At 55.1% G+C, this 13,970-nt stretch overlaps 1 protein-coding gene across 1 annotated transcript in view; it reads left to right on the forward strand.

Moving 5' to 3' along the window:
- The window catches only part of Camk2a (calcium/calmodulin dependent protein kinase II alpha), a 60,621-nt gene that overhangs the window by 33,359 nt on the left and 13,292 nt on the right, over positions 1–13,970 (forward strand). Inside the window, exons 8-15 of the mRNA XM_027949274.2 lie at positions 643–726; positions 862–956; positions 1,872–1,994; positions 2,354–2,437; positions 3,605–3,647; positions 6,435–6,475; positions 11,451–11,483; positions 12,459–12,507. Coding sequence (XP_027805075.1) covers positions 643–726; positions 862–956; positions 1,872–1,994; positions 2,354–2,437; positions 3,605–3,647; positions 6,435–6,475; positions 11,451–11,483; positions 12,459–12,507 — 552 coding nt within the window. The remainder of the gene's footprint in view (positions 1–642; positions 727–861; positions 957–1,871; positions 1,995–2,353; positions 2,438–3,604; positions 3,648–6,434; positions 6,476–11,450; positions 11,484–12,458; positions 12,508–13,970) is intronic.

Genomic DNA, 13,970 nt, shown 5'->3' on the forward strand with positions numbered 1-13,970 from the left:
GCTCAGATGGCCCAGCACTCTCTGGGATTTCGGTATAATTCAAAATCTGGTTATACTTTTTAGTGGACAATAATGATCAGTGGTCAAGGACCAGAGCTCTGGGTTCAAGTCCCGACCCTGCAACTTATGAAGTGTGTGGCTTTAGCAGAGTCATTTCACCTCTCTGAGACTTTGTTTTCTCAACTGTAAAATGGGGATAATCATAGTATGTTCCTCAAGGTCTGTGTGAGGATTAGAGCTGAAGGCTACCAATAGTTGGTTGGTAGAGGGGGTGGGAGGGCTGTTCTGGGAAATTTATCAGACGAGATTGGGCACATTCAGGGTTGTATGGCCGTAGACAGTTCTGGGAAATTTATGACCCTGATCAGGACCCTGCGGGAAGGAGCTCTGTGATTGATTACAGACTTTGCCATGGGGAATGGTGGCTGGTGTGCTAGGTGCCTGTCTACCCTGGCCTAGGGACTTTGCTGGCTTACAGAGCCCACCAGGGTTGCACGGTGTAACCCCAAGCTCTGGGGGCCAGAGGCTGTTTGTTCCAGCTCTAGATGACCCTCATCCCCTCTCCCAGCAGGATCTGGCTCCAGATCACTCACATGCCAATCTCTGTGTGTCTGTCTGCCTGTCTGTGTGTCTGGGGAGCAGGGTTTGCAGGGACACCTGGATACCTCTCCCCAGAAGTGCTGCGGAAGGACCCATACGGGAAGCCTGTGGACCTATGGGCCTGCGGTGAGTCCATCCAAAGGCCTGCTCCTCCCCTGGGCCACCCAGGCCCTGGGTCCCCTCACTCCTTTCCATCACCCTGCCTTCATCTCTCCTCCCCGCAGGGCAGGGGGCTGAAGGTTCTCCTGGTCTTCTCCCCAGGGGTCATCCTGTACATCCTGCTGGTTGGATACCCCCCATTCTGGGATGAGGACCAGCACCGCCTGTACCAGCAGATCAAAGCCGGTGCCTATGATGTGAGTGTTGCTCCTCTCTCCAGCCACCCTGCCCCTGTCATCCTGTGGTCCCCTTCTAGTGAAGCGCAGAGATCTGAGGAAGGACATCTTCCTCCCACCTTTCCAGTCCCCCTAGGTTCCCGCCACTTTCTAGAGCTGGGGCAAGGGATGAAGCCCAGGGGAGCCTGTTGATGGGCAGGGCCAGGCAGCTCAGGAGGTGCCTTATGATTAGGAGCTCGAAGTGACGAGATCTGTCCTGCAGGGCCCTAGAGGGCAGAAGGGAGGGGGCAGCCCTGAGCTGTATTTTTTTTTCATTTTTTCTCTCTCTTTTTCTTACATGTACAAATAATCATAGTAGCTCACATGTCCGTAGCACTCATCTGATTGTTTTATGCACTTGGAGACATGAGATCTTCACACCAGGCTACGACATAGACACGAATACCATCCTCACTTTACAGATAGGGAAGCCTCTGGCCCTCGCATCCATCCATGCTTCCAGCTACTGAATCATACTGCTTTTCTCTAAGGCTGGTGTCCATCAAGCCCTGTGCCATGAGTCCTGTGATGGTCACACCTCGGCATCCCCAGAGATGGCTCATGACAGGCCCAGGTCTGGGGGAGACAGAGGCAGGACCTGGACCCAGGTCTTCTGATTCCTCTGTCTGGACCATGACCACTGTCTGCCCTTCTCTAGAGAGGGCACAGCCTCAGGATGACAGAGGGAGGTCTCCTTTCCCTGTGACCATGCTTTCATCTGTCCTGGTTCCCAAGGGTCAGACCCTCCCCTGGTCCCGAGGAGTCCTGACTCCTGGCCGTGGGGGCTGAGTGGATGGCATTAGCACCCCTGCCTGCTCCCCTGCCAGTCAGGGGCTGGGGGATCGCAGGGGTGGCCTGGGGCAGGCTGGGCAAACCTGGCCTCTCTGCCCCTTCCAGTTCCCATCACCAGAATGGGACACCGTCACCCCAGAAGCCAAGGATCTGATCAATAAGATGCTGACCATCAACCCATCCAAACGCATCACAGCTGCCGAGGCCCTCAAGCACCCCTGGATCTCGGTGAGCTTCCCACAGCAGGGACCCTCCCCAGAGTCCCTCTAGACTGCAAGGTCCAGGCCCCTGTGGTATCCTGGCCCTGCTCCTGGCTGGGGATGATGGGGCTTAATCAGAGAGACTGACCCTACTGTGATGCTCGGGGACAATATGGAATTGAGGGATGTCCTGTGTTGGCGCATGACCAGGAGTGTCACTGGCGTTGACCGTCTGATGCCAACATCCTAAGCACTCTGCACCATCCCTAGAACAAAGAATTATTTTCCCAAGAAGCCACCACACCTTGTTAAGATGCCCTGCTGCGGACCTAGGCTGTCTTCCAGCACATCTCACTACAGATCTGACCTCTCTTTCTCTTCCTCCAGCACCGGTCCACTGTGGCCTCCTGCATGCACAGACAGGAGACCGTGGACTGCCTGAAGAAGTTCAATGCCAGGAGGAAACTGAAGGTAACAGGTCCTTACCTTCCATACCCCCCAGGCTCACTAGTTCTTTCCTTCATTGATTCCACAAGCATTTATGGAACACCTACTGCATGCTAGACAGCAGGCTGGGATTTGGGGAGTGAGCAGTGAATTAGACCCCATCCTCACCCTGATTGAGCTCGTGGTCTGGTGGAGAGGACAGACAAGTGACCAGGACATTGCGGGGCCATGGTGAGTGCTGTGCCGGGGCTGTGGGAGGACATAGTGGGTCAATGGCATTCCCAAGTCTGGAAGGTTCTGAAAGGGTCCCAGGAGGCCTTCCTGGAGTCAGCTGAGACCCTAAGGATAAGCAAGGATTGGATTAGCACAGTGTCGAGTCAGAAAGGGAAGGTGCTCCGGACACCGAAAGGCCCTTGCTGGCGGGGGGGGGGGGGGGGCACGACCTCCTGGAGGACCAGAGGGGGTTGTGAGTGTCTGGAGAGAACTTTGGGACAAGAGATGACTGGGCAGGAGACCACTGTGGGGTGAGAGGCCACAGCACTGAGGGAGGATGACTGTGGCCAGCATGATCCAGGAGAACCGGGTCCTATTCACTGCACAGTGAGCTGTGTCATAGAGGAAGTCTCAAAATGGAAATGGGGATGCTTAACGTCAGAGATTTTCAGATTCAGAAAGCGTCTGAGTCAGGTTTGAATCAGACAGCAGGAGGAGCAGGGGGTGATCCCCCAGCCCTTTGCCGATAGCGAGGGCTTCTCCACAAGGAGATCCTCGGCCACACAGCAATGAACTAGTCCTGGAGCAAGATAGTCTCAGCCCAGAGGAGGATGCAAGGTCTCCTGTCATTGCCCAGGCAGGAAACTTTAGGAGTGGCCTTTAGGAGTCCCCGCCAGTAGGTGTCCTCAAGTCCATCAGCTTTGGCCAGGCCATGGGTCCTATTAATATCTGCGCCTGGGATGGCCCTGTCCCAAGAGCTGTGCCAGCCAAAGCCGACTTCTCCAGGGAGGGTGGGGGAAGGGCTCTGGGCTGCAGGGTGGGGGTGGGGGACAGAAGGGGGCACAGGGGCAGAGGCTTTGGATCTGTCCCTGAAGAGACCATCTGCTTGTCCTTCCCCACACCCCTCCCATTTCTCTGTCTCCCCTCCTCCCCTTACCTCTGGCCTCCTTCCCCTGTCCCCACTCTTATCTGTTGCAGGGAGCCATTCTGACCACAATGCTGGCCACCAGGAACTTCTCTGGTAGGTGGTAGGGCCTGAGTCACCAGTATGTCCTGCACTGGTCTGCTGCGAGCATGGTCTTGTTGGATATTTGGGTGTCTTCAGAGTGGGGGCTGCAGAATGTTTCTGGACTGGGATTTAGCTCACTGCCACAAACCTGAACCCCAAAAGGAAAGGAGAAAGGTCAAAGGTGAGCAACTCCAGGCCTGGTTAGATGTGAATCTCGCTCTCCTGCCTCACAGTGCACTGGGATCCTTAGAGGGGAACCTCCTGGAATGTAGAGGGTTCCGGCCTAGGAGGGATGGAGCCAGGACCAGGGTGCAACAGTACTGCCCAGCTATTGCAGGAGCCCTGTGCTCTCCAGTCCCCACACTTCTGCTCAGATAGCCTTCATGACAGGGAAGTGGGGGGCTGTTGCCATCCTCCTTTTTCTGATGAGGAAGCAGAGTTTAAGGGGTGAGCTCTGACATCAGGTCAAAAGTTAGAGAGAGGCAGAGCCTGCCTCATAGATATGAGCAGCCCAGAGCAAGTACCCTTGACCAGGCTGGGTCACCAGGGAGACCAGGGCCAGTTTCCCTGGCTCCTGTCCAAAGCCGGGCTGGTTAAGGCAGGGAGTGCCCAATTACCTGGGCATGTGGCCCCAAAGAGAGAAGGGGAAGGGATTATTGTCAGGGCTTAGCAAATAGCTCCTCTTGGTATGTGGACCAACTCCAGGCCAGTGCTGCCAGAGGTCTGTCTCTGGGGAGCCCTGGGCGCTGACGGGGCAGCAGAGCAGATATAGATGGCAGATATGGCAAAGCTCACCTGAGGGGCCCTCAGACTGGGCTGGGGCCAGCACAGACAGCTGCCATGGATGCGTGCCCACACTGTAGCCAGGGGTGAGTTCTGAGCAGGGTGCAGGCCTGGCTTCCCTCAGAGGGTCCACCTGCCCATGACCAGCTGGGATGAGCAAGGCCCACAGCTGGGAGCATTCCAGAACCTCAGACTTGGGCTTTCCCCCACACTGAGCTGCCTTCCTACCCTTTCCCCAGACAAGGAACCTGTAGTTCCTTATATTGAAAGATGAGCTACCTAGTCAGAGTCTTTTTTTAACACCTGAAGCACCCTGGAGAACTCTCTTCCAGAGCCCAGAAAATGGTGGCCTGTAGATTAGTTCCAGTATCTAGATGTGCTTCATGGAATCAAGGATGTTTAAGAAATTATTCTGGAATGGGTTTCTAGCTCTTAAAAGTCAGGAGATTGGTCAGACACAGTGGCATGTACCTGTAGTCCCAGTTACTCAGGAGGCTGAAGCAGGAGGATCTCTTCAGCCCCGGAGTTCTGGGTTGTAGTGTGGTCTGTATATTGGGTGTCCTTACTAAGTTTGGCATCCATATGGTGACTAGGAGTAGGGGACCACCAGGTTGACTGAGGAGGGGTGAATCAGTCAGGTTGGAAATGGAGCAGGTCAAAAGTAAGTAGATTTCATAGAAAAACTCAAATTTCTGTGATCTCTTGAAAATCAGTCTGGCCTTGTCTGTCACAGTGGGCTGGAGCTGAGAGGGGTCATCCTCCTTGATGCATGTGGGACAAGCACCCTCCCATGCTTGTTGGACCCTCCTGGTCCAACTCACAAAAGTCTACGGATGACAGGCAACCAACCATTCCTTTCAGACACCCAGAGGTGCCCCGTTATCCCTTGATCTGCAAGTGGGTGACTGTTTGACAGCTTGCAGGGACCGTAAGTGGCAATGTGGGGGGACTAGAAGGCTGGGCCAGCCATGAGCCTTGTGCCTTAGAGCCCCTGGGGCATGGAGGCCCTATACCACCACCACCCCTGCCTAGCTCACATTCCTGAGACTGCCTGAAGAAGGGTTTATCGCGGCTGCTGTTTATGGAACACCAGCTACACGCAGGCTGAGTGCAGTACTTCACAGATCACGGTCTCATTTAGGGCACTTGCTTAAGGTCCGAAGCAGCCGGATGCCAGGTGGGGCAGGGCTGGGTGTTTATGCCATTTCCTGGCTGATGCCCACTCCCAGGGCTCCAGTGAGGAAGTGAAAGAGGGGGAGGGGAAAGGCCCAGCACCGTTCCTCTGCTACCACCTGACACCGGTGGCCAGCCTCTGTGTGGGGACCCAGACTCTGACGCTGGGGAGGCCTATACTGCCTGAAGGGAAAACCAGGGAAGGGCTGCTCTGGCAGGGGTGGGCCCCGGTGGGGGGCATCTGCTTCTTGTCACTGGCAAAATGCAGCCTGCAGCTGTCCTGAGTGAGTAGGCAGGCTGACACATGACCTCTGCAGCCGCATGGGGCTAAAATTAGAGAGGGCGGCGGGGAGGGAGGGGAGCGTCCAGCCCCCAGGCCAGGCAGCAGGCCTCCTGGTTGGCCACCAACAGCACAGTGGTGACCGGGATCCAGAGGGAATCCCCAGGCTGAAACAGCCACCCCACAGTCCCGGAGCACGTTGGACGCCTCCCTGGACCCATGAAGCCAGAGGGTTACACTTGAGATCACTGAGAACAGAGGAGCCCAGGCCCACCCAGTGGGCCCCTGGCAGCGCCTGGGCTGCTGAAGAGGGAGGAGGAGAAGGAGGAGGAGAAGGAGGAGGAGGAGGAGGAGGAGGAGGAGGAGGAGGAGGAGGAGGAGGAAGAGGAGGAGGAAGAGGAGGAGGAGGAGGAAGTCTCTTCCCGGTTGCTGGGCCGGCTCCGTTCCAGCACTGTCGCCCCCCTGGCTGCTCTCCGGCTGCTTGTGGATGCTGCTCTTCCTCACCCTCTGGGCCCTGGTGCCCTGCTTGGTGTTGCTAACCCTCTACTTTTTCTCCTCCACAGGAGGGAAGAGTGGAGGGAACAAGAAGAACGATGGTGTGAAGGTGAGCCCCCGGGGGCCTGGCAGGGCCTGTCTCTGGCCGTTTCTGCCTACAGGGATGGGTTTTGAGGCCTGGGGCAAGACCAGGGCGTTGCCGATGTGCTCTGGGCAGACACAGGTTATGTCTGTAGCCAGGCTGACCCCAGACCCAGCGAGCTGGGCTGCGGCATCATCCTCTCTCCGTGCTTGTGGGGAGGGCAGCTGGGGGAGGGGGAGATGGCGGAGGGAGGGAGAGATAGGTAGCCTGAGGTTGGAATGAGCACAGGAAAGAGAAAGATCAGGTTTCTGGGGGTTCTCCAGGGCTGAAGAACTGTGAGCAAGGGGGTGGAGGGAGGGACAGAAACGGTATGAGGGATGACCTCCTCCTCCTGCCCCAGTGTGGGTAGACTGGGTTGGCCCCTACCTGTTGCACATGCTAGTCCAACCCAGAAAACCCTTGGGGAACGCAGCCATTCCTCTAGCTTGTGGGATCTAGAGGTGCCCCTTCCCTGCCAAGGCCTGCTGCTCCAGTGCCAAGAATCCCCTCCTTTGCCCACCAGGCCTGTCCCCTGTCCCCACCCCGATGCCCGAGCTATTTCCCTCCACACCCTGCTGGCCCCTCCTTCCCATCTCTTCTCTCTTTTCCCTTTGCTTTCTGGGGCCTGTCCCCTTGCTCTCTCAGCTCTCTCCTCCCCTGCCACCCTATCACCTTGTGGGTTCTCCTTTCTTGAGATCTTGCTTCCTTCTGAGCTCAGTGCCCCACCTGGCTAGGGGCCCAGGACACTAGAAGGTGAGATGCTCTAAGAACACTGTCACCCAGGTGTGCTGGTGGCTTCATGGCTTCATTTCAGTCTCTGGCCACCCACTGGCTTTGGTCTGCCAGAGATTGCATGGGGGGTGGGTCTGGCTAGATGTCCAAGGCCAGGATCGAGTCTCCTCTCTGCCCCTTGCCTCCTCCCACTTGAGTTACCCCTAGGGACGATGGCTGGGGTATAGATTTGGTGGTCATTTCCAAGATTTCAGTTCCAAAAACAGACAAGAAGGAAACATCTTGCCAGTGACAAGAAGCAGATGCCCCCCACCTTCTCTTCCTGGGTGCTTGAGAGAGACAGTCCTGTGCCACATAATGACATTTCAGTCAATGGCACACGGCATATACAATGTTCCCAGATGATTACAATGGAGCTGAGGAATTCCTATGCTTAGTATTTTCACTGTCCCTTTCTATGTTTGGATACATAAACATCACTGTGCTCTAACTGCCTACAGCCCTGAGTGCAGTACCACGCTGCACAGGTTTGCAGCCCATGAGCCCTAGGCCCTGTGGTGTAACCTAGGTGCATAGTAGCTATGCCATCTAAACCACTGATGTTCACATAATGACAAAATCACCTCAGGATGCATTTCTCAGAATGTGTCCCTGTGATGCTTGACTGTACCTAGCTAGTTGGTTATTAGTCAAAGTCAGTGGCTTTCACATTGAACTCTTTGGAGCCCACAGGTTCTGGGGAGACCCTTCTGGCAGCAGATGGACTGGCTAGCATTAGGAAGGGGGAAGCCCCATTCACAAGATCCCCACACTCCCTTCCACCAGGACAGCTTCTAGTCACAGTCGCCAGGGTGCTTAAGAGATCAGGGTGGGTTCACCAGCAGCTAGACCTTGGCTGCTTATTTAAACTTCCTGAGCCTGAGTTTCCTTTCATGTGATGAGGCTGAAAGGATTCCCACCTCCTAGGGAACTCACGAGGATTAGCTGGGATAATGTGCGTTGAGAGCTTAGCACTGTGCTAGTGTGGGATACGGCACGTGCCCACGAGATGCCGGTCAGGATTCTTTTTTCTATTTTTTATGTTAGACTTTTGTGTGAAATTTCCCTTGAAAGCAAAGTTTGTTCAAGAAAATATTTGGAAACCACAGATTAAAAGCCAACGCAGCGTATCAAGTTAATGCGCACCTGTCCAAACCCCTGTGTGGCCTCTGGTGTTAGGTCTGGGCTAGCCTGCCTTTGGAGCTTTTGTGCAGCATGGATCTGCCACAGGCTGGGAGCAGCTGGAGGGGTCTCTCTGCCCAGTGGGTAGATGCTGAGCTGGGGGGTATTGGGCCCTGGGGAAGGCCATCTTCCTGGCCGCAGTTTTCGGTATACGGCTGCAGAGGCCACAAATGCTAGTGTGCTGTGGCCCAGGCCAATGGAAGAGGAGGCTGCAGAAAGAGAAAGGCCGCTGGGTCTGCTGCTCTTGAATGTGACCCTGACAGAGGCTGATGAGGAGCCCTGGGTATAGGGTCAGAAGGGGCCTCCCTTGGGCTGGTTGGAGGCCCAAGAAAGAAGCTCTAAGTTCTGCTTCTCTCTAGCAAGGCCAGGAGGCCCAGGCTGGCAGAGGGCGGTGGGCAGGAGAGGTTTGCTGGTCGTCACAGAGCTTTCCAGTGGGCTCAGCTGAACAGCGCCGCTGCTTCCTCCTCAGGGTGGCCTGGGTGTGGGTGAAACCCAAAGGCCATCCATGGACAAACCATCTCTTTATGTAGTTCCATCTGGGAGCTTGGATGGAGGAGGGAGGAAGTCCTTCTGGGAGATGCGAGTAACTCAGGAGGCCTGCCAAGTCGCTCCCAGAGAAGGGAGGGTAGTGGGGTTGGGGGAAAGAGTCTAGCCATGTTTTCTTCAAGCCAAGAAGCCAGGGTGAGTCTGGGTCTCACTGCTCCCTCCCTCTGAGGATCATGGTCCTGGGTCTGTCATCTGTACAAGGGGAGCATTGTGGTTGTTTGCAAGGGTTGGTGAGAAAGTCACCCCGGAGGGGCCTGGTGGAGACACACCATGACCCTCACGTGTCCAGCCAAAGGGGGACATCCATGCTCTTCCTGAAGCCTGGTCCTTAGAGACCTGCTGCCATTTCATCTGGGGCTTCACAGGAAAAACAGTGATTGGTTCCAGCGCTGGAGGGAGGCCACCTCCGCTGGGGCTCAGAGATGACTGCACTTTGCGGGTCTTTCAGGGCTTTTCAAGGCTGATGTCAATCACATTTGGTTTCCAACCCCTTGCTGAGCTTAGAACCTCCCTTTACATGTGGTTCTAAGACAGGTGACTCTGCGTTCAGTGAAAGCCCTTTCCAATCACACTCTAAAGCGCCGGTCGATATGGGTTGTTGGTGGCATCGTTATTTGGTGATTTAGGGAAATTGAGTCCTTCTCCAAGAAGCAGTGCCTGCCCTGACACCCATCGGCCTCAGCTTCTACCAGGAGGGGCCCACTGCTCCTACCCCTCACCCCACTCACTGCCCCTGTTGGTGTCCCATCCGTGCCGTCGTGACCTCTCTCCCCATGTCCCATCCTGTCACTGTGCGTCCGAATCTGATGCAGTCTTTGCTCTGTGTTACCTACTCGTGTCCCGCCTGAAACCTCCTGGCCCCTGCAAGGCTCCTCAGGTTTCTGCTGACAGCTGAGCTGTGTGGGCCTGTCCCCTTCCCCACACACTGAGCCTGGCTTGGCTCCAGCCAGGGCGGGAGGCCAACACTAGGAGAAAAAGAGAGGAGAGGACAGGAGAGGAGAGGCAAGGCAAGCAGGACAGAAGAGCGGCTGATGCAGGTGGTTGGCTATAAGCCACACTGTCCTGCCCAGCTGGGGACATGATCACAGAGATGCCTGGTGAGCATCCCTGCTAAACTGTGGAGGCCCTGGTTGGAGGGCACAGGATAGATCCTGGCACTCAGAAGGTTGCTGGATTATGGAATTAGAAAGCCCAAGATTAGACCTGAGACCTTCAAGAAATATCAGAAACCCCATCTCCATGGTGAAGGCTGACGGTGGTGGCACCTCAAGTTTCTCACAGGGCAACAGGATGAGGGGCCTCCTGGCCTTTCAGGCATAAGAACATGTAGGACAGGATGAGCCTTTGAAGGGGAGTCAGGTTGTGGAAACCTAGAACCCCGGGCAAAGGACAGAGCCCTGCACTCAGGTCTCAGATGTGCCAGTGGCTTGCTGAAAGAACCTGATCAGGCCACTACCCCTTTCCGGGCCTTAGTGTCTCACCTGCCAATACAAATGCCATTCTTGACCTGCACTTTCTGTAAGTGTGAGCCCAAGACTCCAGGCTCTGAGAGCCAAAGGAAGGAGAAGGGGATCCGTATTTGCACACCCGCTTCCCTTGGCACCGCAGCCAGTACAGGGGATGCTACCAAGTGCAAGGACAGGCCAACAGGCAAGGCCACAGGACTCCAGCTCTAGACTCAGCCTCACATCTGGCTGTGTCTCAGTTTCTCCATCACCGTAAAGGAGCCAAATGGGATAGTAGCTGGGAAGCTGTAAGTGTTCGAGGCTATTTAGGGGACTGGCCCCCTTGCCTGGCCCTGATATCTCTCATGTCCCCTGGGGATATTTCTGGAAATGGAGATGTCCAGTTCCCACCCCAGATCTAGTTATCAAACTCCTCAAAGGGGACCTCATTCTGTACATTTTTGATGAGTTTCCTGGGGCTGGGAGGCAGCTCAGTGGTAGAGTGCTTGTCTAGCATGTGCAAGGCCCTGGGTTTGATCCCCACACTGCACATTTCCTGAGTGATAATGAAACTCAGCTGGGAGTGGGGTTCTCTTAGCAGAGACGTGGGAGCCTCGGGGAAGGCACTCAGCCTCATCTCCCTTTTGTCCTTCAAGAGCACTGGGCTCTGAAGGCCTTGGGCAATTGGCAGCCAAAGTCAGGAGTAGCTTTCTCCATCAGAGTGAGGTGTAGTAGGCAGCCCTGGTCCAAGGGAGGCTTGGCCTTGAGCTTGGTTGTTATCTTGGTGGACCCAGGTAGCTGTACATGAGGACCCAGGATTTCAGCCTGAGAGGGCTGGCCCCGCTAGGCCAGCTGTGCTGGTGGCCCTGATTGCTTTTCCCAATGCCAGGCCAGCAAAGGACCACAGAGGATGACCCTGAGGCCCATCCTCCTTCCAAACATCCCTTGTCGCTTCTCTGCTCCGTGCCGTTTTCACGCTGTGTCTTTTCCTGTCCCATCTCTTCTCCTTGTTTTTCCAGAAAAGAAAGTCCAGTTCCAGCGTTCAGTTAATGGTGAGTGTCTGCCGTCTCCTCCACGCCGGTAAATGCTGGGCCTCGACCCTTCCTCCCTTGCTCCTGCCTCCCTCCTGCAGGCTGCACGGGAACCCGGGGCGGGGAGAGGGTGCTCAGGGCGTGCTTGGTATGTGGGCCTTGTGTGTTGTGTGTGTGTGTGTGTGTGTGGTGTGTGTGTGTGTGTGTGTGTGTATTGTTTGCGTGTTTCTGTTGACACCTCCAACTCCACAGCCCAGGCCAGCAGGCTGACAGCAGACCTGAGACCTTCTCGGATGTGAAGGTGGATTTGAGCACAACCCCATGTCCAGCCCTTGGCTTCTGGCTTCTGCCCACCCCTCTGCTCTAGAACTCATCTCAGGGCTTGGTTTGTGCCGGTTGCGGCCAGGGTGGGGCTGTGTTTGGCCAAAGTAGTAGGTGCCATGGAGGTCCCCTGGAGCTTGTAAGTCTGCTCGGGCAGAGGGGCCACCAGCCCTGCCTCTGTCTAGGGCTGCAGGTGGCCCACGTCCCTCTTTTTCTGGATCCATGGCTGTCTCACTCAGTTGTGTGGTTTTTCTCCCCTCTGAAAAGCCCACCCTCTCTCACACTGGGCCTCCCTCTATCTGTCTTCCTCTCCTGCCAGTGTGTGTATTCCTTCCCCATTCTGTGGCCGCCATGGTGTCTCTCTGCTCCTCTGCAACCCCCTCTTTGCCCCCTTGAGCAGAAAGGACCCAGGAATCCCCCTCCAGCCCTTCCAGACAGGCCAGGGATCTCCTTGCAGTACCCCTTCATCCGGGCCCCACCCAGCCACCTGCAGAGTGGGGCCCTCCCTCCTCAGGCCAGGAAGTCTGGCAGGGTTTCAGGCAGCATCTGGATGGCGGAGCCGTTTGGGACTTCAGACGCGGTCCACATTGGCAGGCAGCTGGGGCAGCCCCTGGCTGGCCACACCTGTGTCGCTCACCAGACAGGCCTCACCACCTCCCTCATTCTCTTTGGCAGGAATCTTCAGAGAGCACCAACACCACCATTGAAGATGAAGACACCAAAGGTAGGGGATGGTCTTGCCTCTGGCATCTGGCCCCCAGACTCCCTGGTGCTTTCTGGGCAGACCGCTTCACCCCAGAAAGCCCCATGCCAGCCTGTTTCCTGTGCCTGGGTGGAGCCTTGCCCTGGCTCTTGACAACCGACACCTTGGGGCATGACGTCCCCGTGTGGGGTACCAGGTTACCGGAAGGGCACGGATGGTCTTTTCTTATTTTAGTTCATAGATTTTACTTTAATACATATTAGAGAAAAAAAAATTAATCACAAATTCAAGTCATGAATGTGTACTAGTGGTATAAATTTTGCTTCTGAAATAAGTGTTTCTGAGAGTTTCTTTTTTAAAGTGAGTTGATATTTAAAGCACGAAGTAATAATAGTAAAGAAAGGAGGAGGAAAAATCTAGAATATTCAGTCTGCTGGAGCATGGAAAACCGTGCCCAAGACCAACCATAAATGCAAAGGTTATGGTAGCTAAAGGCTAACAGTCCACAAAAATTCTCAAATGAGTAAGGGGGGTGCGGATTACCTGCAATCAGGTGGTAAAGGAGGAAATGGCAAGAATAGCACTCATGGCTGTGATTTATGAATACTTGCTAAGTCCCGTGCCTGCTCCGGGGCCTTTTTCTGGTCTAACATGCTGGGGCTTCACAACAACCCTACAAGGTAGTTCCCTGTAGTGGAATCTGTTCTCCATATGAGGAAAGGACAGAGCCTGGGTAAACTGGCCCCCAAACCAATTGACCAGCAGGATTGGGAGTTGAACCAGGTCTGGTCACAGGGTAGGTAGCAAGCATTCTGGGAGGCTGGAGGAAGAAACAGAAACCCTGAGCTGGTTTCTGCCCAGGGGACACCAAGTCCCTGATGTGTTAACAATGTCCTGCTGCTCCGCCTGCACTGGGTACCTAGCCCTCCTCATTTCCCATGACAGAGAGTCCGTCGGGTTCAGAGGTTTGTCTATTCCAGCAGGTGCCAGAGACACCTGGGGAGTCTATGAAAATACACGGAAAGGCCATCCATAGAGAGGGAACTCAGCTGTATCTGTTGAGACATTTTCCAGGAGTTTTGATATTTTGCTTTGAAAAGAAGACAATGTCGGGGAAAGAGAATTTTATCATGGCATGCTTTTTGCACAAATGTGATTCAGGCTTTTGGGCAGCTTTGACATGCCACACACCATGACGGTTCCTGACTTCTGCCAGGAGCCTAGAAGATGGGCCCAGCCTGTGGGTGTCTCTTTCTGGTCATTTCCAACTTGGGGGATCACAGCCTGGTGCTAGCAAATCAGTCTTCTATGGCAGCACCAGGAACAGCTTTACAGATGCCTTCTCTTAAAGGATTGCCCACTAGGGTCAAGTCAGTGTGCAGAGTCCCCCCCCCCCCCCAGGTACAAACTTCTAACCACATCCCCTGTAGCTCTCCCCCTGTGGATTCTGATTGTGTAAGTCTGTAGTAGACCAAATCATGGGG

Source organism: Marmota flaviventris, chromosome 5, assembly GCF_047511675.1.
Source record: "Marmota flaviventris isolate mMarFla1 chromosome 5, mMarFla1.hap1, whole genome shotgun sequence".
In the NCBI taxonomy this organism is placed as follows: Eukaryota; Metazoa; Chordata; class Mammalia; order Rodentia; family Sciuridae; genus Marmota; species Marmota flaviventris.